General features: G+C 43.9%; 1 protein-coding gene across 2 annotated transcripts; it reads right to left on the bottom strand.

The window, feature by feature from the left end:
- On the bottom strand, positions 1 to 27,339 carry Cgrrf1 (cell growth regulator with ring finger domain 1). 2 transcript variants are annotated; one of them, XM_040735769.1, is made up of 7 exons: positions 27,111 to 27,242; positions 24,876 to 24,989; positions 18,120 to 18,259; positions 11,818 to 11,995; positions 11,541 to 11,688; positions 1,135 to 1,242; positions 1 to 930 (listed from the first exon to the last, which is right to left on the bottom strand). In XM_040735769.1, the coding sequence occupies exons 3-7, from the start codon at positions 18,181 to 18,183 to the stop codon at positions 610 to 612; spliced, it is 819 nt and encodes a 272-aa protein (XP_040591703.1). In that variant the 5' UTR covers positions 18,184 to 18,259; positions 24,876 to 24,989; positions 27,111 to 27,242; the 3' UTR covers positions 1 to 609. The 2 variants fall into 2 exon arrangements, with proteins under 2 accessions (XP_040591703.1, XP_040591702.1); XM_040735768.1 differs by lacking the exon at positions 24,876 to 24,989 and having other exon boundaries at positions 27,111 to 27,339.

Raw genomic sequence — 27,339 nt, 5'->3', positions numbered from 1 at the left:
TTTAATTATCCATGAGATTTTATTAACCAGGTGTAAGTATCTGCCTCTTATAGGTGAGAGTCATCTAATCTATGACGCATGGGAACAATCAGAAACGTGCCTTATGTTTATGACTTCAAAACCTGTATGGAAAAGTTAAGACATGTATTTACACAACTCTGATAAGGAAACTTTGAAACCAAATGAATATTTATAAAAACTTATTTCAGAGACAGTGGAAGGTAAAAAGCCCCTTCCAAATACTTTGTAAACTGGGACATATAATTACTTTGAATTCAAGGACAAGCAGTCATTCACCCTGAAACTTGTATCTCCTGGAATGTCAAGTGGATGGATTTCAGAGTGACTTTCTCATCCACGTTACGTGAAATCTTCTAGCTGGCAAAAGTCAGATGTTTACATTCTTCTCAAGAGTGAGGTGCGTTTTAGGTTTCAACGAAGACTGTACACCAGGGCTTGCCATGCCGAGCAGGAAGAACTTTTCATCATCCACGCTGTAGAAGTATGAAGCGAAAATAGAATTCTCTCTGACAGTCATGACTGTAGGTTCTCTGTTACGACTGATCCTAAGGACACAGGAAGGTAGTACACTCTCCAGCACTGACGTCTTCAGGAGCTCTCCAACATGTCCTGGTCTGGCTCTTTCTGACCGCAAAGCGCAAAGGATTCCTGCACAAACTGGCGGCACATGGGACACTGCTTGAAGTAGCACACACAGCTGTCGCACAGGCAGGCGTGGCGGCACGGCAGGAGCACCCAGTTCACGCCCCCGTTCTGGCACACCACACAGTCCTTGCTGCTGTCCTCCGCGGGCTCCACTCCACTCCCGGCCAGCCCCGCCCTCTCCAGTAAGCTCTGCTCGGCATCTCTGTCTGCTGGAGAGCGCTTGCTGGAGGGACTGGGACTACTGTTTGCAGACATGAAGAGTTGCTGAAAATAAAGAAACCAGTGTCAAGGCTACTGTGAACAACCCACATATGACCTGAGGGGTCATAAATACCACTGAAAATTTATGACCTAGCAAATCTAATAGGCAAGAGTAGTTAAGTTCTTTAGCTAACTAAAAACCATAGTTCTCTTTAAAAACAGCCATTTCTTTAACTCTAAAAGCAAATATTACATAGTATGACTTACCTTAAGATCATAAAATTGACCTTGAGCCAGGAGCAAATATTGATACAATATTCTACAAGGCAGTTTGTAAGTCTTATCAGGAATGTGAATCACTGAGACCATGGAGATCTAAGAGAAAAATTGGACATGAGTCAGTACTTAATACTACTCTTTCACAGACAATTGAAAAAATGATTCTCAAGTAAGAGATAATATTAGAACATTTATATTAATTTATAAATCACAGCACTAAAATTAACTAGTTATTGACAGATTTTTGACATTTTAATTGTACTGAAATTTACAGGTTCATTCTGGCCCCAATAGAAATATCAATGTGCTTCCCTACAAGCTACGTATACTGAGTCTGAAATACTCACATAGAAAAAGGAACATATAAGAATATTAGGAAAGCATTCAACAGCACAGAGCAGCCTAATCCCATTAAATATTAAATTGTATTGTACTGACTCATAAGTAGATGGATGAATGAAACAGAAGAAACATCAGAAAAAAACAAAACCAACAAAAAAATTAGTTATGTGCAAAAATATAATGAGGGTGTCATCTGGAAGCTGGAGGCCCAGGGAGGTTTTGTTTTGCTTTCTTTAAATAAATAGCTTGACGGCAACTGGATAATCATCTGGAAAGACATGTAACTGAACAACTGCCTCATACAGCACAACCGGACACAGTGCTGGGGGAGCAGAGACAAGCAGATCCTGGAGCTCACTGCTAGTCTAGACAACGATGAGCTCTTGACCAGGCAAACACCCAACCAGCTCACTGCTAGTCTAGACAAACGCTCTTGACCAGGGAAACACCCAACCAGCTCACTGCTAGTCTAGACAATGGTGAGCTCTTGACCAGGGAAACACCCAACCTCAAAAGAACTGGGTGGACAGCAACTGAGGAAGGCAGCTGAAGCTGACCTCGGGCCTCCACAAGGCACACCCACATGCACACCCACCAGGGGCACACCCAGCAGGGGCACACCCAGCAGGGGCACACCCACCAGGGGCACACCCACCAGGGGCACACCCACCAGGGGCACACCTACATGCACACCCACATGCACACCCACCAGGGACACACTCACACATGTGGAGAGTGACTGAGGCAGACACTCAGTGCTGACCCCTGTCCCCCACACACATTACAAGGTGAACAAACAAATCCAACGTCATTGTTTCTCACACACTGGATTGATGCGAGTACAAAAGCTTGCCCCTGGTGGAAAAGCTCTCCATGACAGGAAGAGGAGGGGGCGGGGGAATTCGGTTAAGGGAACTGGCAGTATCTAACAAAAAGGCGCTTACACTTCAACCATACTTGCACAGAGTGTTCAGGACAAGACAGTTACACAGGAAACTCCCCTACCATCCAAGCTCAGGAGTCAAAGTAACTATCTCACACACACACACACACACACACACACACACACGCACGCACGCACGCACGCACGCACGCACGCACGCACGCACGCACGCACCACATATAATGGAGTGTGATGCCAGCCAGAATCCTCAACACTACCAACTGCTAGAACCCTGAAAACTCAAAGCCTCTAAAGTCTAAAGCTCCCAAAGATAGAAACGTACAAATTATAAGTCCAAAAGCTTAAAAAAAACCAAATGCCAAAATCCCGGAAACCGTAACTTCCGTTCCAGTGGATGGATGGCTAATGGGGGGAATAGAGAGCCAAACCTTTGAGATGGGTTAGTGCGCCCTCACTGGATATAGTAGTTACCACGTCATTAACAAACCTTTGAGATGGGTTAGTGCGCCCTCACGGTATATAGTAGTTACCACGTCATTAACAAACCTTTGAGATGGGTTAGTGTGCCCTCACTGGATATAGTAGTTACCACGTCATTAACAAACCTTTGAGATGGGTTAGTGTGCCCTCACTGTATATAGTAGTTACCATGCCATTAACAAACCTTTGAGATGGGTTAGTGCGCCCTCACTGGATATAGTAGTTACCACGTCATTAACAAACCTTTGAGATGGGTTAGTGCGCCCTCACGGTATATAGTAGTTACCACGTCATTAACAAACCTTTGAGATGGGTTAGTGCGCCCTCACTGGATATAGTAGTTACCACGTCATTAACAAACCTTTGAGATGGGTTAGTGCGCCCTCACTGGATATAGTAGTTACCACGTCATTAACAAACCTTTGAGATGGGTTAGTGCGCCCTCACTGGATATAGTAGTTACCACGCCATTAACAAACCTTTGAGATGGGTTAGTGCGCCCTCACTGGATATAGTAGTTACCACGTCATTAACAAACCTTTGAGATGGGTTAGTGTGCCCTCACTGGATATAGTAGTTACCACGTCATTAACAAACCTTTGAGATGGGTTAGTGCGCCCTCACTGGATATAGTAGTTACCACGTCATTAACAAACCTTTGAGATGGGTTAGTGCGCCCTCACTGGATATAGTAGTTACCACGTCATTAACAAACCTTTGAGATGGGTTAGTGTGCCCTCACTGGATATAGTAGTTACCATGCCATTAACAAACCTTTGAGATGGGTTAGTGCGCCCTCACGGTATATAGTAGTTACCACGTCATTAACAAACCTTTGAGATGGGTTAGTGCGCCCTCACTGGATATAGTAGTTACCACGCCATTAACAATGCCATGTATTCATCTTGCCCTGTGGCACATAGTACTAGGCCTCCCTCCATGGGATAAAGAACAGCTTTGGGATCTTCTGAACTAAGGACAGCTGCTCACAGTTGTATACCTCGTGTGTCACCAAACGGTAGATGGTGAACTAGCTTTAGCTAGAAATTTGAAAGTCAAATTTACCACAGAGTGCCTCACTCTGATTAATAATGGCAACATCAAAGTGTTCCCCAGCGTTCTTTTGATTTATCAAATACATGCCATTCATGCTCCTGGAAGCACCAGAAATTTTAGAAATGTATCCATTTATGTATTACTGGCTGGAAAAATCAAAGTGTTTTATAAATGCTTATCAGAAAATGTGGTGGCATCACAAAAATAAAATGGAATTCAATTGAATTGCCATGTAATAATGACATTTGGGACTGAATATGCTCAAGCTTCTGAAAGTAAATTGCCAAGTGTTACCAATAAAATGCTTTATTTTCCACTCAACCATTTGGTGGCAATTCGTCAAGTGCATCTGCCGACTACACAGAAAGGATGCAAATTTCAGGTTAGGAGCATCACTGTCTGCTGGGCACTCCTGGGTGGTGAAGTTCCAGGAGCCACATTTGCCCAGCCAGGGAAGTGATGAGCTCGTCTGAAGACAGTCACAAGCAGAGTAGGACATGAGCAACAGTGCTGCTGCCTCATGACCAGTTCTATTCTCACCAACTGTGTCATCAGCTTGAGACCTGTGTACCCAGAGCGCCGTAAAAGCACAGCATGGAAGATGGGACTGAATAATGGCAATGCTTAGGATGTATATTAAATCACAGAAGAGTTTCAAAAAGGGAAGCGACACATAGAACATGAGCATATTCTGTGAGGACAGCTATGACACAGGACTTTAAAACACAGTTAACTGGGACTGGAGAGATGTCCCAGTGGTCAGGGTGACTCACTGTACAATCATGAACACTGAAGTTTTCCATCCTGATTTACTATACAATCATGAACACTGAAGTTTTCCATCCTGACTTACTATACAATCATGAACACTGAAGTTTTCCATCCTGACTTACTATACAATCATGAACACTGAAGTTTTCCATCCTAGCCATGTTGGGCGGCTCACAACTGCTTTTAACTCTAGTTCCAAAAGGAGTCAACCCCTTCTACTGACTGAAAGTCACTGACACCCTCACAGATACAATACACATAAATAAAATAAATATTAAAAAACAAACAACAAAAGCCATGAAGACGCTCTGAACCTATGGGTGGTTGATGTCTCTGTGACATTATAACAAAGCAGAGTACCGCGAGGACTCACGGCACTGCAATGTCCTACCTTCCCCTAAGAGGGGAGTGGGACACCACAAACCAGGGGCAGCATCTCCCACAAGCACTGGGCCTGTGGGAGAGAGGCAAAGCAATGTAGAGGAGACACGCAACCTGTGGTGCGGCTTCCCTCATCCTGAGAGAACGAATCCGTGCCATTCACAAGCACAGGCTGACTATAAACGCTCAGCCTGGGTCAGAAGCCGTGAGATGTGATTTGAGTGCCAAGATAGTTAAATTCAAAACTGGTACAAAATACTGAGGGAAAGAAAGGCAATCCATGAGGTCACTGGGTACAGAAAATCAAATACGGGAAGGTTCTGGTTTGAAGGGATATGCCGAGAACTGACTACAGAGAGGGCGAGGGTGGGAAACAGTGACATTCCAACCACCACGGTAAACATAAAATCTGACAAGAATCACCAACGGGTATTAAAGACAGGCAATCTGTAAAAAAAAAAAAAAAAAAAAGCAGGGCTTCTGCACGGTCCTGGAGGGTCCAGAAGAGGTCAGGGAATCAGGACCCTGCGGTCTGCCTGCCTATTCCACTCAAAGACACAACGGAGAGAGGAACACAGGCCGAACTCTCAGGAGATCTACAGTGCCTGACAGGAGATCAGGAGAGAGGAGCCCAGAGCTAAGGAGAAGACACCTGATCAACATTTCTACCAGCAATGCCAGCAAAGACCATGTGCTTCAGAGGCAGAGCCCTGAAAGGCTTCCGTCACCTTGCATGGTGCATTGGTCTCCAAAGCCCAACTCTGACCCAATCCCAAGAACACCTCTAGGCTTACAAAAAAGAATGTGTGTATGGAAGTAGTCTTAGAAATGCTGTCATCAAAAGCAACTTTAATCCTAGCACTCGGGAGGCAGAGGCAGACGGATCTCTGTGAGTTTGGGGCCAGCCTGGTCTACAGAGTGAGTTCCAAGGTGGTCAGAGAGCTACACAGAAATCCTCTCTCAAAAAACCAACGAGTAAAGACAGTCATAAAAAGCAGTCCTCTCTCAGGTGAGGTCGTAGGCAGGGGTGCTGCGGTGACAACTAAAGCCGTGACCTTGGAGTTAGCTTTGTCAGCGCTCTTCTCTCACCCCAACCCGGACAGCGCACCTCACATCTCCACCCACTGCAGAAGTCTTTGGGATAAGTAAGTAAGCCGTGTCATGTTTCACTTTAATTGTAAAATTCACCTGGAGCTCTGCCTAGCCTTTAAAAACTCACTATAAATTACATCACTCGAGCAGTGTAACTCTGAAACACAAAAGCACATGTAGCTAAGCTATCCAGATGCCTCTCCTCCCTGGACCTCCTGAAATCTACAGCATGGACTATTGCTTTCTCTGACCTTTTCTTAATGAATCCAAACCTGATTCACACTAACCTGTCTTGAGATTCTTTTATGCAGTGAAAGTCAACAGCCTAGCTTCCCTGGGTGACTATCTTAAGCTAGAACTTCTCTGGAGACACTTGGAAGCACCTGCCGCCAGGGCATTATAAACTGACTGGAAAATTAGAATATAAACACAGGTGTGGATACAATACAATGTTAAATTTGTTCAGTATATAACTGCATTGTGGCTATATAAGAAGATCTGCATTAAGAAATACACACTGAGTACCAGGAATAAACAGCTACCACCCTCCAAGTTCACTGTGAAATCATTCATTTAAAATGCACATATGCTGCCCTGGATGAAATGACAGACTCTGGAGATCCACCATGGAGGTTGGAGTGGAGATTGGGTGGGGGACTGGGGGGCCTGATGGGGAGGGATGGTGAGGAGGGGAGGGAGAGGGAGCTGGGATTGACATGTGAAACAAGCTTGTTTCTAACTTAAATAAAAAAATAAAAATAGAATGCTCATATGGTACTATGGCATTTACATGCAGAGGCAGATAATAGTGCAGTTTTGGAAAGGTGACTAGGTGGCCTGGGTCAAGGGCACGGGTGTTCTTTTCTTTTGTACCGTTTTGAAATTACACACAGAAGAAAGGCTGGAAGGTTATCACAGATGTGAGAACATAACCATTCTTCACAGGTCTCAATGCTGAAACGGGAAAGACAGGACGGGCTGGAAGGGGGCGGAGGCACCACTGCCTCATTCCAAACTCCTCATGTCCGAGTCGGTGCAGCCCGGAAGCTATTACCATGACAGTTACACACGAGCATGGAGCTGCCTGTGATGGGGGGAGAGACGCTCAAACACACCACAGGAGGAGGCAGCTCACGAGCATGGACAATTTGACACTCTTTAAAACGCGCATGCTAAGGGCTGGCGAGGCCTGGGGCGTGCTCATAGCCGCCATCTTGGAAGACAGAGTACAGGCGACTACACCTTCCTCCTTTAGTCTGTCTAGGCTTTCGAGTTTTTTGTTTGTTTTCTGCCACAAATGCATGTTATTTGGATGATATAGGAATAAAAATACAACAATACACTGATATTCTGGCTTTTGATTCCTGGCATTCAGTGTGTGTGTGTGTGTGTGTGTGTGTGTTTTTTTTTTTTTTTTGGTTTGTTTTTTTTTTTTTTTCCAGACAGGGTTTCTCTGTTATTTAGGAGGCTGTCCTGGAACATGCTCTGTAGACCAGACTGGCCTTGAACTCACAGAGAACCACCTGCCTCTGCCACCCAAGTGCTGGGACTAAAGGCGTGCACCACCAACGGGTGGCCGAGTGTGTATTTTCTAGCGAAGATATTCTCTTACACAACTAAATAAAAGTCAAAACCTTATAACAGGGGCTGGGGAGATGGTTTAGCCGTTAAGAGCACTGATTGCTCTTCCAGAGGAGCTGGGTTCAAGTTTCAGCACCCTCATGGTAACTAACAACTGACTGTAACTCCAAGACCTGACACCTCACACAGACATGCATGCAAGCAAAACACAATGCAAATAAAGTAAAAATAAGTAAACTTTTAAAAACGTGTAATAATTCTTGCATTCCTTCACCAGCTTAAAACAGCAATCTAGTTCCTAACTGCACTTCCTAAGTTAATTCTTGGGCAGGGGATAAGACTTAGTGGTAGAAAGTTTGCCTAGCCGACTTGAGGCTCTGGATTCAGTCCTCAGCACTGGAGACTGACTGTTAGGTAGGTGTACCTCTGTCCTGTTACAATGGGAACAGAGTCATTTTGGTTTTCATTTAGTGTTCATAAGCCTCACATAAAATACTGGAAGCCACACAGGAAAAATATGAAATATTTCATTTGCCTTTAAAGAGAACATGAACATAAATGACACAAATGACAAGCATGCTCTACTGCTGACACCAAACTGATCTGAGAGAGAATTACCAGAGAGGGGGAGAGCACCTGGCCAAGCATGAGGGCCACAAGGAGCAGACAGGCTGCCTTCACAAAGGGCAGGAGAAGGTGACGTTGAGGCCTGGAGAACAAGCTGCCCACCGCAGCTCAACCTTGCACGACTCAGGAACCTGAGAGCAGATCTCTCCAGCCACCAGATGGTGATGAAAGTGGAATTTCCCATTTTTTCCACTTTACAACATAGGTGAGGGGAAGGGGGAGTCCTCCCAGTTCACATGGAGCACAAAACGAGAAAACAAGTCAAGTGCATTGAAGCCCATGGGGAGTGAGGTCAGAGGGCAAAGGACCCACCAGGACTCAGGGTGACTACATCGAACCCTTTGATTTGAACAGATAGAAAAACGGGAACGGGACTCAAGGAACTTACAAGGGGCACAGCATGGAGAGAAGGGTGCCATGTCAAGGGGGTAAAGCACTATGAAGCACCAAGGTGACAAATCTTGTATATCCACGGCTGGAAATGAAGAACGGAGGAGAGAGGCGGGATCAGAACTCACATACTGCCTCACGCTGTGCAGCTAGAAAGCTGCACTGCCAAGTTCCGGGAGGGCCACTAACATTGCCCAGCAGCATGCTGGCCCTGGGCCCTTAGCCTCCACTGAGTTCCTCAAATGTAGTATTATTATTATTATTGTGTATGTGATATGGATAGGGAGGCTTGGGGTCGGTCTCTTTGCACCATCAATGCCTTCTGGGGACTGGACTCATGTCATCTGGCTTACATGACAAGCATTTTACCAGACGAGCTATCTTGAATGACTTCTTATACCTGAGGTACACAATACCATGTGCTGATGTGGCACGCACAGGGAGATGTCATTACAGTTAAGCAAACTGACAAAGCTTTACTTTCCATTACTCCCCCTCTGTGGCAAGAATGTCCACTCTCTTCACAAACCTTCTGAATAGCACTAACTGTAGCTTTATAGCCAGTGACCCAGAGCCTCAAGTCGGCTAGGCAAACTTTCTACCACTAAGTCTTATCCCCTGCCCAAGAATTAACTTAGGAAGTGCAGTTAGGAACTAGATTGCTGATTTAAGCTGGTGAAGGAAAGCAAGAATTGTTATTACAAGTTCTTAATTAGGAAGCAAACGAAAAGGGGAAAAAGCTTCAGTTTGATTTTAAAAAATAAAATCTGGGAATGATGGTATGGTACACGCCTTTACTCTCAGCACTTGGGAGTCAGAGGCAGGCAGATATCTGTGTTTGAGGCCAGTCCATTCTACATAGTTTCAGAACAGCTACTGATATATTTGAGATCCTGTCTCAAAACAAACAATAAATAAAATAAGTGAAATGAAATTTGAGATACTTATCTGCAAATAACAAGTTATGTTTTCCAATAAGAGTCTGTGCCTTTCAAAATTCAACACACACTTATTTCATAAAGATACTCAGCTTTTTTGTTTTGGTTTTTATAAGACAGCATTTCAAAGTGTAGCCATGGCTGTCCTGGAACTCCTTCTGTAGACCAGGCTAGCCTTGAACTCACAGAGATCTGTCTACCTCTGCCTATCCGGTGTGAGCCACCACTGCCCGGTAGCAATACTCTGCTTTTTAAATTTTTATTAAAATAAAGTATGTCTTAGAAACATTCATGCATGCTTCACATGTCAATCCCAGCTCCCTCTCCCACCCCTCCTCCCTTCTCCCTCCTCCAGCCCTCCCCAGCCCCCACCCAATGCCCACATCATCCCCAGGGAGGGTGAGGCCCTGCTTTGTACGAAAGGCTAGAAGCAGCAACGCAGCTCAATGGTAGAGCACCTGACCAGCACAGATGAGGCCTTGAGTCTGACCCTCAGCACTAGCGCTAGAGGAGAGCTGCGATTTTCTCTCTTCTGCTTTAGTCTATAAAGACATTTGCTCTAACACCCTAGGTTGTTGCTGAAAGGAAACCACAGACTAACGTTGGTGAATATATTTTGCATATTACACAAAAGTATCATTAAGATGTCACAGCATCTTTACTAATAAGCATACATGGCACCCAGGAAAGTAGCACATTGTGCATAAGGGCACTCACACTGTAAGATTTCCTTCCTTCCTCCCTCCCTCCCTCCCTTCCTTTTCTGAGACAGGGTTTCTCTGTGTAGCCCTGGCTGTCCCAGAACTTGCTCTGTAGACCAGGTTGTACTCAAACTCAAAGATGTGTCTGCCTCTGCCTCCCAAGTGCTGGAACTAAAGACATGCACCACCATACCTGGCTCTCGCCATAAGAGTTCACCAAACATTTGTTGCATATATGGGTTAAGCTTCTCTTATTAGAAATGCTTGGAAGCAACAGATTTTAGGCTTTTCAGATTTGGGTCTATCTGGATATACATAATGAACTATCCTAGAAAAAGAGATGAGCCAGGAAATTCATTTGCACCTTAAGAACATCTTATAAACATGGCCTGAAGATACTTTTCAAAAACATGTTTGGTGTATACACTCTTAACTGTGACTGGTCAGTGACGATGGGTTAGAATTTCCCACATGTGGCATATGTCAATGCTCAAAAGATTCCCAGTTTCCAGACCAGGATATTCATCCTGTGTAAGTTTCCATCTTACATTGAGGGTTGAGATTCAGGGTCTCTCTGATCATTTGGATGCTTTTATGCTCTGAGCAAGGAGTTAGCAGTCTACAGAACCTCACATAGTGAGGTTCAGTCTCAAATGACTGAACATAGAGATGCCACAGGGAACGCACAAGCATAGCAGGGACTCTGATGCAAGTAAGGTAACATAACTATGGCCTAAGAAGAGCAAAACTGGTCTTAAAATCAATCATTTCAGGTCATGATGGTGCTGATCAGCTCAGTAATACAAATGTGAATAGGCACACATCCCAAAGCACATTTTCTCTAAAGCAAATATTACCTAACAGAGAAGGGTGAAATTAACTTAACTCAACAACAATCTACCTTTTATTTTATAAATAAAGTCATATTGTTGTCACTTACAGGGGAAGGGGAGGTGGTATGTTACAGGTCAAAAATTACACAGGAATATATCTATGTTTTAAGTTTTCAAGATATGTATGTACAAGTCCATAAACATGTTTTCAGAAATTATTTTTTTCCTATTTCAAGAATAATTAAGATTCACCCAAATCTTGTAAAGGTAAAGCATTCCAGATGCTTCAATTACTTACAATATCATAAATTTCCCGATCATCCTCATCAGCCAGGGTCAACAGAGCTACCAATGGATATCGAGATCTGGGTACTGGACCAAAGTCTTCAATTTCAGTATCTCTTGGCAACTGGCAATATATTTCTTCTTTGCTGTGCTTTTTAATACTTTTGAACACGTAAAGGCAAATTGCCAAAAGAACAAAAGTATACTAAAGAGTCAGTAGCTTGGTGACACTTTACTGTATCCAGAGTCTCATGTTGGTGAGCCAGTGGGCGTGTCTGGGAAAAGGATACAAATACTCTTCCCGGTGGAGATAGTCACTGTACAGTGCCTCTTCTAACGCCCGTGGAGTGCTTATCCTGAAGCAGGAAGCGTGCTTCTGAAGGGCTTCATAGAGCTTTTGGACACTGCACCCCCAGAAGCATGTAAGACGACTATCTTCAAGGCAGTCTGCTGTCAAGGTCATGCCGGCTACAGAAAACAGATCAGAGAGAGATGGGTGTCACCCAATGCAGCAGACAATAACATAACAAGGTGTGAGAAACACAGGCAGTCTGTTGTCAAGGTCATGCCGGCTACAGAAAACAGATCAGAGAGAGATGGGTGTCACCCAATGCAGCAGACAATAACATAACAAGGTGTAGGAAACACAGGCTTTGTTCTGGATGCTGGCCAAGATGATGGCAATTTTTAAATGCTGATGAAGGATATATAGCTGCAAATATTAAAATGCCAATAGTTATGCAGAATTTGAGCAATACTGCAACATTTTATTATTCTTTAAAATTGTTATCTTTAAAATGATTGGTCCAATTTTCTCTTTGGTAACTATTAACTATCTCTTTCTAACAATATATGCAATCACTGTGTGATTAGCACAAGGGTCAAAACAATAGATCAGAGCCATCCAAAGTGGGTATAAACAACCCAGGGGGTTCGGATGGAGACCGCTGAAGTAAGAAAAACACTAAGAACAAACTGAACCTGATCATTAATATACACAATGGCAGTGTTAAGGTCCACCACAGTGATAGTGTTCCATGAGTATACAAAACAGCTTGAGGAAAGGCTAGGGATGCCAACCATGGAAGGTTTAATAGCAATATTCTTGTTTTCTCTTTGCTTACAACAAAAGGAGGCTACAATGTCAGTGACATACAAATAAGTTGTATGTGTTGTTTTACATATGGATTCTGGCTTACATAGTACTTTAAGCACCACCAACATGGTTGTTCTCTCTCCTTACAAGTGGCAGTTGAAGCATACCAAGTTCAAAGAGCAAGACTTCTGGTGTCTCATCCTGTTGGGAGGAGAAACTGCCACAGTCCAAGCTCAGAGGCGGCTGTGTTTGACCAGACCTACATTCAGTATGGGTCACTGCTCCTGGTGCTATCCTGAGCTCCTGAACTTAGTCTAGATCCACCAGCAACTCTGCCCGCCTCAGTGTGCCTTTAGTGAATATTTTTCTGCTGCTTGCAACAGGAAGTGTGATTGATTTGTCACCTATTTTAAAAAATGTGATCAAGCCAAGTGGTGGTGGCGAACGCCTTTGATCCCAGCACTCGGGAGGCGGAGACAGGTGGATTTCTGAGTTTGAGGCCAGTCAGGTCTACAAAGCTACCCTGTCTTGGAAACCCAGAAAACAAAATGTGATCAAGAGAAAATACTGTGAGAAGATACACAAAATTCAAGCAAATGTTTCACAAGATGACCAAGATCGTACCCCTACTCTTCTTCTACGGTGGTGAATTATGTGTGACAGCAGTATGGTAGCAGTGACACAGGACCACATATTTTAATCAAGCATATATTTTAATCAGCAGGAACTCTGCATAGTGACTAGATTGAAATTCTAGTTGAGATATTTACTGGATTTCAGCCAGGTATTAATTTACTGACAATTGAAAAGTAGTCATGCTTTTAACTACCTTATATGCCATCCTAGAGCCTTCATCCAGTGGCTGATGGAAGCAGAGGCAGACACCCACAGCTAATCACTGAACTGAACTCTGGAATCCAGTGGCAGACAGGGAGGAGTGATGAGCAAACGGGACAAAACCAGGTTGAAGAGACCCACATAAATATGTGACCTAAACAATGGGGAGCTCATGAACCCCAGACTGATAGCTGGGAAACCAGCATAGGACTGATCCAGACCTCCTGAACATGGGAGTCAGTTTGGAGGTCTGGGCCTCTGGTAGTGGATCAGTATTTAGACCTAGTACATGAATGCACTTTGGGAGCCCACTCCACATGGAGGGATACTCTCTCAGCCTAGACACACAGGGAAGGGTCTAGGCCCTGTTCCAAATGATATGACAGACTTTGAAGATCCCCCATGGAAGGCCTCAACCTCCCTGGGGAGCAGAAAGGGGATGGAATGGGGGTAGGTGGGGGCAGGGGAGGAGGGGAGGGAGAGGGAACTAGGATTGACATGTAAAACAAGCTTGTTTCTAATTTAAATTAAAAAAAGAAAAAAAAGAATGCCACCGTGAACCATTTCACGCATGAAGAAATAGAGGCCGGAATGTGTTCTAGAGCCAGCAATGACCCCTAGCACTGCCTGCTGTCTGGAGAAGTGACCTTGAGCCTGGAGCCCTGATCTGCAAATGGCTATTGAACTCACTGAGGACTTTGTGGTGTTTGGCTATGGGGGCAGGGTCTTCTGGAACAAAGAAAAGCAATGCTTTAATGTGTCGCTAAAACTAGCACTAGAAGGTAAAGCAAAAGAACCATGGCATCTGCAGAACTCTCCAGCGCACAATCTCTCAGAACCTCGACCATGCTGTAAGGGTACCACCTGATGATAGCAGGTCAAATACTTCTTGGAAGCACTGCTCTCCTTTATTCCTCCGACTTCTTCTGCAGGGGGTTTCCCCCTTTCACGTGCCCTTGCTCTGTCAGGTTTCCGTGCACACACAACACTGCTTTCCATCAACATCACTGACAAAGTCAGAAAGGTCAAGGCCAAGTGGGTATGACTTCTCCAGCCATCCTTAGCCAGCACAGCCAGGCTAACGGCACCAAGTGCCAGAGACAACCTTGGCCCTGAGTCCCGTGCCTGAGCCATTTAATAAGTGCGACAGGCAGGAAAGTCATCTGGCTCCTATGAGGAGTGAAGCTCAGAGACCACGTGTGAGGATGATGAGACAGGGCACGGGGGAGGAAAGTTCAAGATGCAGGAAATGGAGTCTGGCAAGCAGCTCTCCAAATACTAGCGTGTCTTTTACCTAAGCCTTTTGCTTTATGTTAGCTCTTACTGGCTCTGTTAAAATGGAGTGCGATGGAGCAGGGGAGAGATACTTCCAAAGTGACAACACACTTCCTGAAGCAAATTAATCCATTCAACTAATGTATACTGAACATCTAACTTATAATAACTTATAATTTCCGTAAAGCTACCCTCTCAGTAAGCACCTTTGCTTTTCCACTGGTGAAGAACCCTGGCACAGGGGCCCAGCTGAGCGCTGCCCTGACTGGCTGTCTTTTCATTTGCCCCTGACACAGGCAGACCTGCCTCTACTTGAGATTGCTTAGGCCTGAATGGCGGGGGTGATCTCCTCAGTTGTAGCTCCAGAGGAGCCTGGGTTTCACAACGTGATCAGCCTTCTCACTGTCCCTGCAGACTTGTGGGCTGCATAGCAGGAAGCCACACTTGATCTCCTCACCTGAGAACCGGATGAAACTATGTAGCAGGTTAGACCTAAAGCTGCTGAAGTGGGGGTAATTAAACATCACTGCCTATTTTAATCAGGAATGCACAACCTACTGCCTTGTTTTAGTAAAGATTGGGGTATTCTGGGGGGAAGGGTAAGACAGGGTTTCTCTGTGTTGTCCTGGCTGCCCTGGAACTCCCTCACTCTGTAGACCAGGCTGGCCTCAAACTCACAGAGATCCACCTGCCTCTGCTTCCCAATGCTAGGATTAAAGGCACACGCCACCACACCTAGCAAGGTAGTTTCCTTATGTCATACCTTAAAATTAATTTTTCTTAAAAATAAATGTCAGAATAAATACTCTTGGCGGGAAAGGATCTTAGTTTCCTTCAGTTTACAGGGAAGGCAAAAGAATAAGGAATTTCATACTTTTTAAGAAATATAAATCAAGATTTACTTGCTGTGGCCAGCTTAGGCTATGAATTCTAGACCAACCTGGGTTACAGCGTGAGGCCCTGTGAAATAATAACTGAGACCGACTTAGACAATGACCCATGCTGACTAAGTGAACTGGTTTCCTATCAGGTGACAAGCCTTGGGACAGGCAGGACATGGAGCTAAGAACAGAGAGCACAATGTGAAGACCTGGAGGTCCGTGTATTCATTCCAGCACAAAACTTCCACTGGAGGCGGCAATCAGAGGTCACAGAGGTGGTCACCACTGACCCTGGGACAGCCAACCCAGGAGAGGGACTAAGAGGGACGTCAGGCTGCATCATTCAGAAGAGGTTAAGGAAGAGGAAGCAAATTCCAAAAATGTGTTCTTTCCATTTGCGTGTGTGTGCGTGTGTGTGTGTGTGTGTACTGTGCATGTATATGTATGTGCTGTGCATGTACATGTATGTGCTGTGCATGTGTGTGTGTGCTGTGCATATGTGTGTGTGGTGTGTGTGTGGTATGTGTGCTGTGTGTGTGTGTATGTGTGTGTGCATGAGTGCATGTGCAAGCTTGTGCACCTGTGCCCACACATGGCTTTTCAAGGTTAATGTCAGAGTCTTCCGCGATCACCTCCCCCTCTTCACTGAGGCAGGGTCTCTGAAACCAGGGCCCAGACACGTCAGGCCTTGCCAGCCAGCTTGCCCTGGGACCCCATGTCTGCCTTGTGAAGCTGAGGTTACAGGTAGGCCATTGCACCCCCTGACACTTTGTGGGGGCCTGGGGCGTGAACTCTGGTCTTCACACTTGCATTTTAACCACACCCTGGGCCCACATTGGAACAGTTTTTATGTTTGTCTGCTTTTGTTTTTAGCTATTTTGAGGGAAAGAAAATGGAGAAGTGGCGAGATTGGACTTCTTGTTAACATAGGAAAGGTTAGCAAGTGGCACCTTTGCCCAGATTCTGGGTCTGCTTCATCTCCATCTCCGTCCACTGAAAAGCATGTCAAAGTCTACAGGCTCAAACCTGAATTCAACACTTTTCTTCCCAAACACACCATTCCTCCCATTTTATCCCTGTAACAGGAGCTGTCTATGGGAAACCCATGCCAAGCCTTCCAGACTCTTCTCTCTTACCTCCTGTCTTAGTCTCTTTCTCTGTTGCTGTGAGAAAACGCCCTGATCAGCAACTTTAGGGACAACAGGTTTTTTCTGGCTATAGTTCCTGGGTGCAGTTCATCACGGTGGGAAGTCCAGGCGGCAGGGGCCTGGAGTGGCTGGTCACGTGATATCCATAGTCAGAAACAGCAGGGAATGTGTGGGGCTGCTTGCTTCTTTTTCTGTGCATATCGCCCACGATTACTGCCAAGGATCAATCCAAGCACAATATGCAGGCCTTCTCACCTCAACTCCCATAATCAAGACAATCCCCAGGCATGCCCAGAGGACCATGACTCTGGAGTCTGTCCAGTTGACAGTTAACACAGACCATCACACCTGCCCCAACCTGTCCCAGCCACAAATGGCTCCTTGTTTTCCACTGTTCTGTATTTCTCACCCACCTGGGTGCACCCAGAAGCTTCTTCAAACCCCAAGCAAACACTTATGTTCCAGTCAAGACTATTAAAAAATGGATAGAAGCGAGGAGAGGAGAGTCAGCACACTCTTCTCTACCAGGACGTTCCTAAACATCTCTACTGCAGCAAACTTAACGTTTCTTTCTTTATAATTCACCTCAATGGGGCTGGAGAGATGGCCCATTGGTTAAGAACTCTGGTTGCTCTTCTAGAGGACCTGGGTTCCATGCCCAGCACCCACATGGCAGCTCACACCTGTCTGTAACTCCAGTTCCAAGGAATCTGACACTCTCACACTATCGCACATTAAATAAAAAATTAAATAAATAATTAAAAAATTCACCTTAGTGGCTCCAAAGAAGTCCTTCTAACAAACACAGAAACAAACCTGCCAACTGCAATTATCACCTCAAAAATAATATATTATAGCCAGGTATGGTATCATGTCTTTAATTCCAGCACTTAGGAGTCAGAGGCAGGTGGATCAATGTGTTTGAGGACAGTCTGGCAGCCTGGTCTACCGAGTGAGTTCCAGGGCTCCCTGTCTCGAAAAACCAAAACCCAAACAAACAAAAACCCATATTATACGAAAGTAATGTATACTAGAATATCATAATTTTAGATTTAAGAAATCAGTTGTTCTTAAAAAGGTCAACAACCTTAAACTCACTGCTTCAGACACATTTTACCCTTTCTCATATTTCACTGAGGAGCAATGAATGTGGTACATACAATGTCCTAACAGACTTGTTTCCCAACACGTGAAATACTTCATTCTCCTCTTTCTGCATACATCTCCACTGACCACTGGATAAACACATCTTCACACCTGCAATATTCAGTTCAATGAGGCAACAGAGAACGGAAACAGAAGGACTAACGGCAGGGGGACTAGGGATGAGAGAGAAGCTTTGCAAATGCCACAACCTGCTAGTGAAGCTGAAGACGAGTTAGTGAGCTCTAAGCCAAAAGGGTTCTTGACTTGTCTCATTGGCTTCTTGAACGCTCTTGTGCTGAACTGGATTTCTTCCGAATTTCGCAGAATTACGGGAACATCCCAACCAAACCTAAAGAAAGGTCAAAATAAAACATAACTTCAACAAACTGGAAATTTTTGTCACATACACAGTATATTAGGCTACAGCCTTCATGCTGAGACATATGTTCTTTTTTTGGTAGGTTAGTTAGGTTTTTTTTCTTGTTTTCCTTTTAAATTTTATTTTATTGGGGGGGAGTTTGCAAGGGTAGAGGTCAGGTATGATGGGATGGGCAGATGGTTGGGATGGGGAAGCAGATGTGAAATCCAAAAGGAATAAATATAAGAGTCTTTCAAGAAGTGTATCAGGCTTCATTACATGTGTTTGTTAAAATCAGCCCCTTCGTTTACATTGTCCTGCAGAATCAATCTAAAATTGAGGAAGGTCAGAGGCCTCACAGAATTGCACTGTATCATTTGTCTGACTGAATCAGCATGCTCCCGAAAATAAGCAGTTCTTTCCTTTGTATTGTGGGTAACAATACGAGGGCATGATAATTATAGATGAATTACACTTAGAATAAACTACATGACCATTATGAAACCAAATCCTTAAAAGATACAAAAAATGTTTCCTCAATAGACAGACTATATGTTATGATTTATAAGGCCAGGGAACTATCAAATAGCTATTTAGAATTTTTAAAATAACAAAGCAAAATATCAAATACAGACTTTCATTCACATAATGTACTTTTAAAGGTCATATAAATTATGCAAAAGCATGAACTGTGACAATCCACACAGGAAAAGCTTTCAAATAAAGAAACCAAGTGAGAAAGAAAGAAGGAAACCAAATGAAATATCTAGTAAATTACAAACCAGGCAAGTTCACTCAACCGAAATAAAGTACCCTAAAACAAGCCCACAGTTGGATCAGTGGACTGCCCCTGAACAGGGTGTCCTAAGCGACTCCACGGTGGATCAGTGGACATTAGCCATGTTCACACTTTGATTATACCCTTCTCTCAAAATACACAGCACTGACAGGGAAGGAAAAAGAGACAGACAAGAGAACAGCCTGTGAGAACAACCAAACTGGCATATTCCAGCACTGAAAAGACAAAATACATTGCTGTAACCATATGGATAATCTTCATTTTATAAGGGCTGGAGAGATGGCTCAGCAGTTAAGAGCTCTGGGTGCTCTTCCAGAGGACCCAGGTTCAATTCCCAGCATGCTCATAACTGTGTGTTCCAGTTCCAGGGGATCCCACACTCTCTTCTGGCCTCTATGGGCACCAGACACACAAATGGTAACATTCATACATGCATGCAAAGCACCCACACACATAAAAACAAACATTTCAAAATGTATCGAAAAGCAGACGCTGTATGGTTATCTAAACTCTAAGAGAGGCAAACTAAACTACGAATGAAAGAGAGCAAGGCTGTTTCTGAGTGTGCAGAGTGGGGCGGCTTGGGAATGCACATGAAGAACCTTCCGTGCATGTGCTCAAGTCTGGATTATAGAGATATGTATTTGGTAATACCTGGCAATTAGCTGGCTTCAGATCTGTACATTCCATTGCAGGTAAATATCATTTCAAAAGAAAGCCTACTGAGTGTGATGGTGTACACCTTTTTTGTGTGTTTGCTTTTTTTATTAATTTATTTTTTACATTCCAATCCCAGTTCCCCCTCCCTCCTCTCCTCCTGCCCCCCACTACCTCCCATCTGCTCCATGGAGAGGGTAAGGCCTCCCCTAGAAAGTCTACTAAATCTGTCCCATCATCTCATTGAGGCAGGTCCAAGGCAACTCTCCACCCCCACATCCCTGTGTCTAGGCTGGGCAAGGTATCTCTCCATATAGAATGGACTCCACTAAGTCAGCTTGTGTATTAGTGTTAGATCTTGGGCACACTGCCAGTGGCCTCATATATCGTCCCAGTCGCATCAATGTCATCTATATTATAGGAGTCTAGTTCAGTCTTATGCAGGTTCCCCATTTGTCAGACCTGAGTCAGTGATCTCTCACTATCCCCAGTCAGCTGATACTATGGGTTTCCCCATCATGGTCTTGATTCCTTTGTTCATATTATCACTCCTCTCTCACTTCAATTGTACTCCAGGAGGTTGGCCCATCAGTTAGTTGTGGATTTCTGCATCTGCTTCCATCTGTTTCTTGAAGAAGGTCCTAGCATCTCTGGGGTTGTGGATTATAGGCTGGGTATCTTTTGCTTTATGTCTGGAATCCACTTATAAGTGAGTACATGCTATATTTGTCTTTCTGGTTCTGGGTTACCTTACTCAGGATGATTTTTTTCCTAGTTCTATCCATTTGCCTGAAAATTTTAGGATGTTATTATTTCTTACTGCTGAGTAATACTTCATTGTGTAAATATACCACATTTTCTTTATCCATTCTTCAGGTAAGGGACATCTAGGTTGTTTCCAAGATCTGGCTAATAGGTCAAACTGTTTCTAAGGAAACTAACTGTAACCCAGTACAAAGCTTAAAAATATATGTAAGAATGTGAGATAATGGCCCAACAAGCTCTAAGAAAAAAATCATGTTTTCCAATGTTTATAATGCTTTAAAAAGTTAACTAGCAGCCAGGCGTTGGTGGCGCACGCCTTTAATCCCAGCACTCGGGAGGCAGAGGCAGGCGGATCTCTGTGAGTTCGAGGCCAGCCTGGTCTACAGAGTGAGTTCCAGGACAGCCTCCAAAACAATACAGAGAAACCCTGTCTCGAAAAACCAAAAATAAATAAATAAATAAATAAATAAAAGTTAACTAGCATGCAAAGAAGCAGAAAATATGAACCATAAAGAGGAGATCTATAGAAATATATAAAAATGATAAAGATGTGAGAATTTTTCTACCTTTTTATACTAGTTGATTATCTTTTAACTGGGGACACCTACATAGTTGCCAGGACTGTATTCCATGTGCTCGAGAAGGCTAATGTGATTAAAGACTATAGAGACCTAGAAAGTAGTTAAAACACTCAAATCAGTTTATACAGATAACAAAGGCAATGTCTGAGATGAAGAATATGCCGGCCAGGCTTCACAGCAGAAAAGACACTGAAAGATGGAAGAGGAGTAAATGTGAAGACACTACAATGAAAAGTACCCAATGCTAGGGTTAGGAGTGGCTTGATGGTATACTGCCTACCAAGCACGAGGTCATAGGTTCAATTCCCAGGAAAACACACGTGTACCTTTCAGGTCTCTCTCAAAATGAAACACAAAGAGTAAGGAACAAAAAGGAAACATCCAGCAGACAATTGTAACCATAATCTACAAGATACAAAGTATCTTTAAAATAGTAATTGAATTAGAGGCAGACTAAAATCCCCAAAGGAACCTCAAAGTTGTTGCTAACAGGCCAGCATAGTTATGTAATTGATGCAAATAAAGAGTAGCAGATGGGGGAGGGAACAAATACAGACAGGTCAAATAAACACAAATTGTAAATTGGTGGATTTAAACCTAACTACCCCAATCATCACATCAAATACAAGTGATTCACTCTCCCTAACTAAAAGCCTGGGATGACCAGACTGGAGGAAATAAAAATGTAATACTAGGTATATGGGACATCTAAGAAACCCCCTTAAAATACCAAGACAAAAATTTTAAGTAGAGGATGGTAAAAGATATTCTTGCTAATATCAACCAAAAGAAAGCTGGAAGTCCTGGATTGTAGCTCAATGATAGTTTGCCTAAATGCTTAAGATGCTAAATTTAAACCTGAAGAAAAAAATGAAAAATGAGGAGAGAGATGGGGGAGGAAGAGAATGAGCAGGCTGGCTATAGTGGCTATGTTAACAACAAAGTAGAAATCAGGGCAGAGATTACAAGAGGAAAAAAGAACACTGTTTCATAATGAGAATGGAGTTAACTTACCAGACACAATAACCCTAAATGTTTATTCATCTACAGATAGTACAAATACAAAGAAAAACAAAGAAACACAACTCTAAAAATAAAGAGAAAAATACACAGAGATTTCAATACCCTTTAGAATGCAGTAATTGGCAGCACTAAGAAATAGAAAATCAGGAAGGAGAGCAAGGACTTGAACAGCACTATCAACCTGTGTGACCTGTTGACAGGGTATCTAACCCAACAAGCAAGGGGATCTCCCTTTAACTGCACTAGAATGTTTACTAAGACAGACCATACATACTCTGGCCTATAAGTTACAAATATCTAAAATTCTGAACTGTCTAAAAATGAAAACACAGGTCTCAAACTGTGCTGATAAAGCTGTAGAGTGAACTGTCTCAAACTTATTGAGTCAACTTTCAACCAAACAAACAAGTATGTGCTAACACTCTGGCTCCAGAAATCCTTGAGCACATATCCATATTGATGTATCTGACCTTGTACCATTCTATCCTTCTCTTAACATCCTAACACTATGGTCTCCTACAGAGTGCACAGTTCCTATAGACCAAGGATTCTCAACCTTCTTAACGTTATGACCCTTTAATACAGCTCCATATGTTGTGGTGACACTCGTGAAATTTGAAATTATTTTTGTTGATACTTCATAACTGTAATTTATGAATTGTAATATAAATATCTGTGTTTTTCAGTGGTCTTAGGTGACCCCTGTGAAAGGATCATTTGACTCCCAAATGGGTCGAGACCTATAGGCTGAGAACCACTGCTATAGACACAGATTTACAAAATAGGATTGACTATTTCTTACTAGGTCAGGCTTTTGTTCCAGTGCAGAGATCTTGGATTGGGACAAAAGGTAGGACTTTTCAATGGATATCTGTTTGGAAAGCACTGTCCTAGTAGTACTGCCACAGGATCTTTACGCTAGGGAACACTGACTTTCTCACTCAAGCAGGCTGGATCCATAAATAAAAGAAGCTCAGAGCTCTCAGCTTTAAACTGGACATGGTGACTCATTTGTAGGCGTAATTTTCTGTCCCACCTGGTCCCACAGCCCCTTTGCCCCAAACAAACACACAGAGATTTATTTTATAAACTGTTTGGCCAATGGTTTAGGCTTCCTACTGGCTAGCTCTCTCTTAGTTATTAACCCATTTCTATTCATCTAAGAATTTCCACATGATCTTATCTTACTAGAGAATCTTTTTTTTAAAGATTTACTTTATTTATTATGTTACAGTGTTCTGTCTGCATGTGTACTTGCAGGCCGGAAGAGGGCACCAGATCTCATTACAGATGGTTGTGAGCTGCCATGTGGTTGCTGGGAATTAAACTTAAGACCTCTGGAAGAGCAGCCAGGGCTCTTAACCTCTGAGCCATCTCTCCAGCCCCTTACTGGAGAATCTTGCTCCCTCAGCAACTACATGGCATCTCTCTCTGCGTTCTCTCTCTAGAATTCTCCTCAGCTCATAGGCCCGTCTATACTTCCTGCCTGGCTACTGGCCAATCAGTGTTTTATTCAGCAACCAATAAGAGAAACATATATATAGAAGGACATCCCCTATCACTCATTTTTGTAATCCTAGCACTCAAGAAGGAAGCTAAGGCAGTATGACCAGTCCAAGTTCAAGATAAGCCTGGTCTACCTAGTGAATCCTAGGCCAACCTGGGCTATAGAGTAAAACCTGTCTCAAAAAATAATAATAAATCAATTCCAAGCTTTGTTCATGTCTATCTAGATGTTTCCATTCCAAGTCTCAGATCTCTACCCTTTTTAATCAATAACATGTAACCCTGAAAATACCATGTGATTCTATTGCCAACACACACACACACACAAAATGGGGCCAGTTTTCAGCAAGGTTGACTATGGGACACAGAACAAAGGGTTTAGAGGCCCCCAAAACTCTGTGATTCCCTAAGAGTGGGTGTGAGAGTTTCAAGTGTGTTTTCTTCCTATAAACACTCCATCAAACCCAGGACCAGCCATCACATTATAGCATCAGCATATAGTCACAGTCCTCAGAATCACCACTACTGCTACAGACAGACAAGTAGTATAAAGACTTGCTCCCCCAAGGCACCTAATTCAGAACCACAGGCATCTTTATTTAAGTTAATTTCAATGTCATTACTTGTAATGGGTTACTGGAATACCATTTCTCATTAGCAAGGAACTGAAGAATATTCCAATAACAACCAGGTGTCCAGGTTATAACCAACCCAACTCTCTGCCTTTGATAGGATTTTGCCCACTAATCCTCTTCTGAGTAATATTTTATCAGCCATAGTCTATTCAGGAGACCAAAACCACACAAACAATTGAACAGAAAGAAATAAATGTATTAAAACCTATTAACCAGCACTGGAGATGCAACTTAGTAGTAGGGTGCTTGCTTACAGTGGGAGACCCTGCAGCCAGATATTATTCCTCCAGATATTGTTCCTAAGACAAAGTAACAGAAGAAAGGAAAACTTGGAGCTGAGACCCTATGGAGCTGCAACTCCAGTTGCAAAGAAATGAGGCTGACATAGGAAAGTTGAAAACTTTACAGAAGACATACAGGAAAAGGAACCAAACAGAAACAATGTGTCCCTTAGTCCTGTCTAGATAGACAGCTAGCAGAGGAGAAATGTGGCTTAGAGTCGCGTCCCAGATTCACTAGCAGAGTATATAGAAGCGCTGTAAGGCTGACAGCCAATCCCTTACTAACTGTGGTGCAGAGCAGGCAGGGAATTGCTGCAGAGTCTGAGTCCTGGACTATTCCTGTAAAACATTCGAGAGTACCTGACTGATGCTGGTGGGGCTCACAGAAGCCACCATAGAGGCTAATGACATATACATCCTGCAGTGTGATTCTTTTTGTCTGTCAGCAAGCTCACCAGCACAGGTGACACAGCACTGTGGGAGAAGCAACAGGCAAGAAACACAGCTGTAAGGAATAAGAACCATGACTTCGAAACAGATAACCAGTAAAGATCAAACCACAGTTATTACCAAAACAAAATGACAGGGATGTAAAGGATAGCACTTGACAGTTTACCTTTGTTGCCTTGGCTGGGATATTAGAAAGATGTTTGTAAGATTAAAATGGTGTCCAAGTTATTCTCATTTCTAGTAGGTAAATCTGGCTTTGCTTTAGTTTGCAAAGAACATATTAAAAGCTTATTTATAGAGACAAGGCTAAGCCAAGTGGGAAGAATGGTTGGTTAGGTTCCCCATGACTGATTAGGTCCAAATCAGGATGGAAGTGACTGGCGCTTAATTACAAGGGCTTGCAGCCTCAGCAGTGCTCAGCCCCGACAGAAACAGTACATGGACGGAAACTGCAACACTTGTAAAACTCATACTGCCAAGAGGCAGTAAAATAATCACTATACATTCACGCTTTAAAACTGGCAGAGCTATGATTTGAACCTGTGTTTGTTTGACTCCGAAGTATCTGTCATCTAACCAACACACACACACACACCTTTACCTTATATGCCATATGCCAGCATTATGTGCAATATGAATTCTGCCCATTTCCCCAACACTAAAGATAGATGTTTGAGACTGAACTTAGTGGCCTGTTTAGCAGCACATATAATGTAATTATCAAGTAGATAACAATTTTCCTTATAGCGGAAAATTATGTTGAAGAGAGTACCACCAATATTATAGTTCTTTTTAAAAAATGTGTATTTTGACTACCCTTTTCCCTTGGGAAACACCTTCCTAATTCCAACTACAAACTTCCCTACGTAATGACAGCAATTAGAACCTGAAAGGTTGCAGGTGGTTGTGGCCCAAGCCTTTAATCCCAGCACTTGGGAGAAACCCCTATCTCAAAAACAAACAACAGAGAACCTGGAAGGTTACGGGCACTTTATGTTACGGGCATAGTGGCACACTCCTATAACCCCAGCACTTGGGAGGACTGCCATATGCCACAGTGAAGCCACCCATCTTAAAGAGAATGAACAACTTGTGTAAGACTGGGCTTCACCGTATCCTGCTCGAATCACGGAGTTTTATGCTATACCATGGGGGGAGGGGTCAGTTACATTTTCCTTCTTTCCCAAAGGTGGCATCTCTTTTCAGAAACTGACAGCGACCTGTGCCTGTCTTTAAAGTAATGATGAATATGTAACCAAGTGGTACTTTTGAGCTTGATTTACAGAGCCCGCTTCAGCCCCAATCCTGTCTGCTTCGGCTCATGTGGTGTTTTCTGAGACGCAGTCCCTTTCTCACGTTTCTTTTTTTTTTTTTTCTTCAAAATACTCGTTCTCCAATTGTAGCTCATGCCTCTTCTGTAAGGTCCTCCTCGAGCCCCACGGCTCTTGTTCACTTAGAAACACTCACTGTTCAACACATTTGGACCCACCATCTTTTTAAGGGGCTATGAAGCCTACAGCCCAGAACAACCGCGGTAGGCGAGCCAGTCCGATGGTTCCAACTAGCTGTGTTTATAAGGCTAGCCTAAACAGGATACAGCCACATCGTCTCAAGAGAAATACCGGAGACTCTTTACCTTGAAATAATTGCTCCGGGGTTACGTAACTACGAGAAGATAAATACCTCCAGCCCACGGAATAACTTATTCCTAAAAATCTCGCTACTCTCAAAAAGAAAAATAGTGTTATCAACTAAAGATCGCTTAAAGGGGGGGGGGCTGCTTTCAAGAAGTCATTCAATTCCCCAACGGTAGCTAAAGAATTCGGGTAAAAAGTTCCTCGGGGAGATCTGAAACCAAGCGAAGGTCAGTTCAGCTCAGAAACGCAGTCCAGCTCCGTCGAAACCGGTCTGCGCCCCGTGGGGCGGGTGCCCGGCCGGTCCTCGCCGGGCACGGATAGGCCCCGGCCGGGGACAAAGCCTCGGGGACCCGCACTCTGGCCGGGCAGCAGCACCAGGCTCTCCCCGGACCGCCCCATCCCACTAGGTGCAGCAGCCGGGCCGAGCTCCGCCGGAGTCGCCCGAGCACGGCCTCCCACACCCGGCCGGCGGCCCCTCCGCTGCTCGCCCCCAGCCCTGGACACTCACCATCCTAGAACCAGGCCGGTGGTGACGATGAAGCAGGTGAAAACCACCGCGATGTAGAAGAGCGGCGAGTATTCATAGAGCGTTACCAGGAACACTGCGGCCATCAGGGTCTCCTGAGCTCAGACCGGCCCAGCCCGGCCGGCCGGGACCAGACCCGGTATGGCGCCCCGGGGCGGACAAACTTGGTAGGTCCTCACTCGGCCAGGCTTCCGGAGAACTGGAAACCGCG

Source organism: Mesocricetus auratus, unplaced genomic scaffold, assembly GCF_017639785.1.
Source record: "Mesocricetus auratus isolate SY011 unplaced genomic scaffold, BCM_Maur_2.0 Super-Scaffold_100048, whole genome shotgun sequence".
Lineage (NCBI taxonomy): Eukaryota > Metazoa > Chordata > Mammalia > Rodentia > Cricetidae > Mesocricetus > Mesocricetus auratus.
The sequence above is the reverse complement of the archived record's forward strand: the minus strand, read 5'-3'. Positions and strand labels throughout refer to the sequence as shown.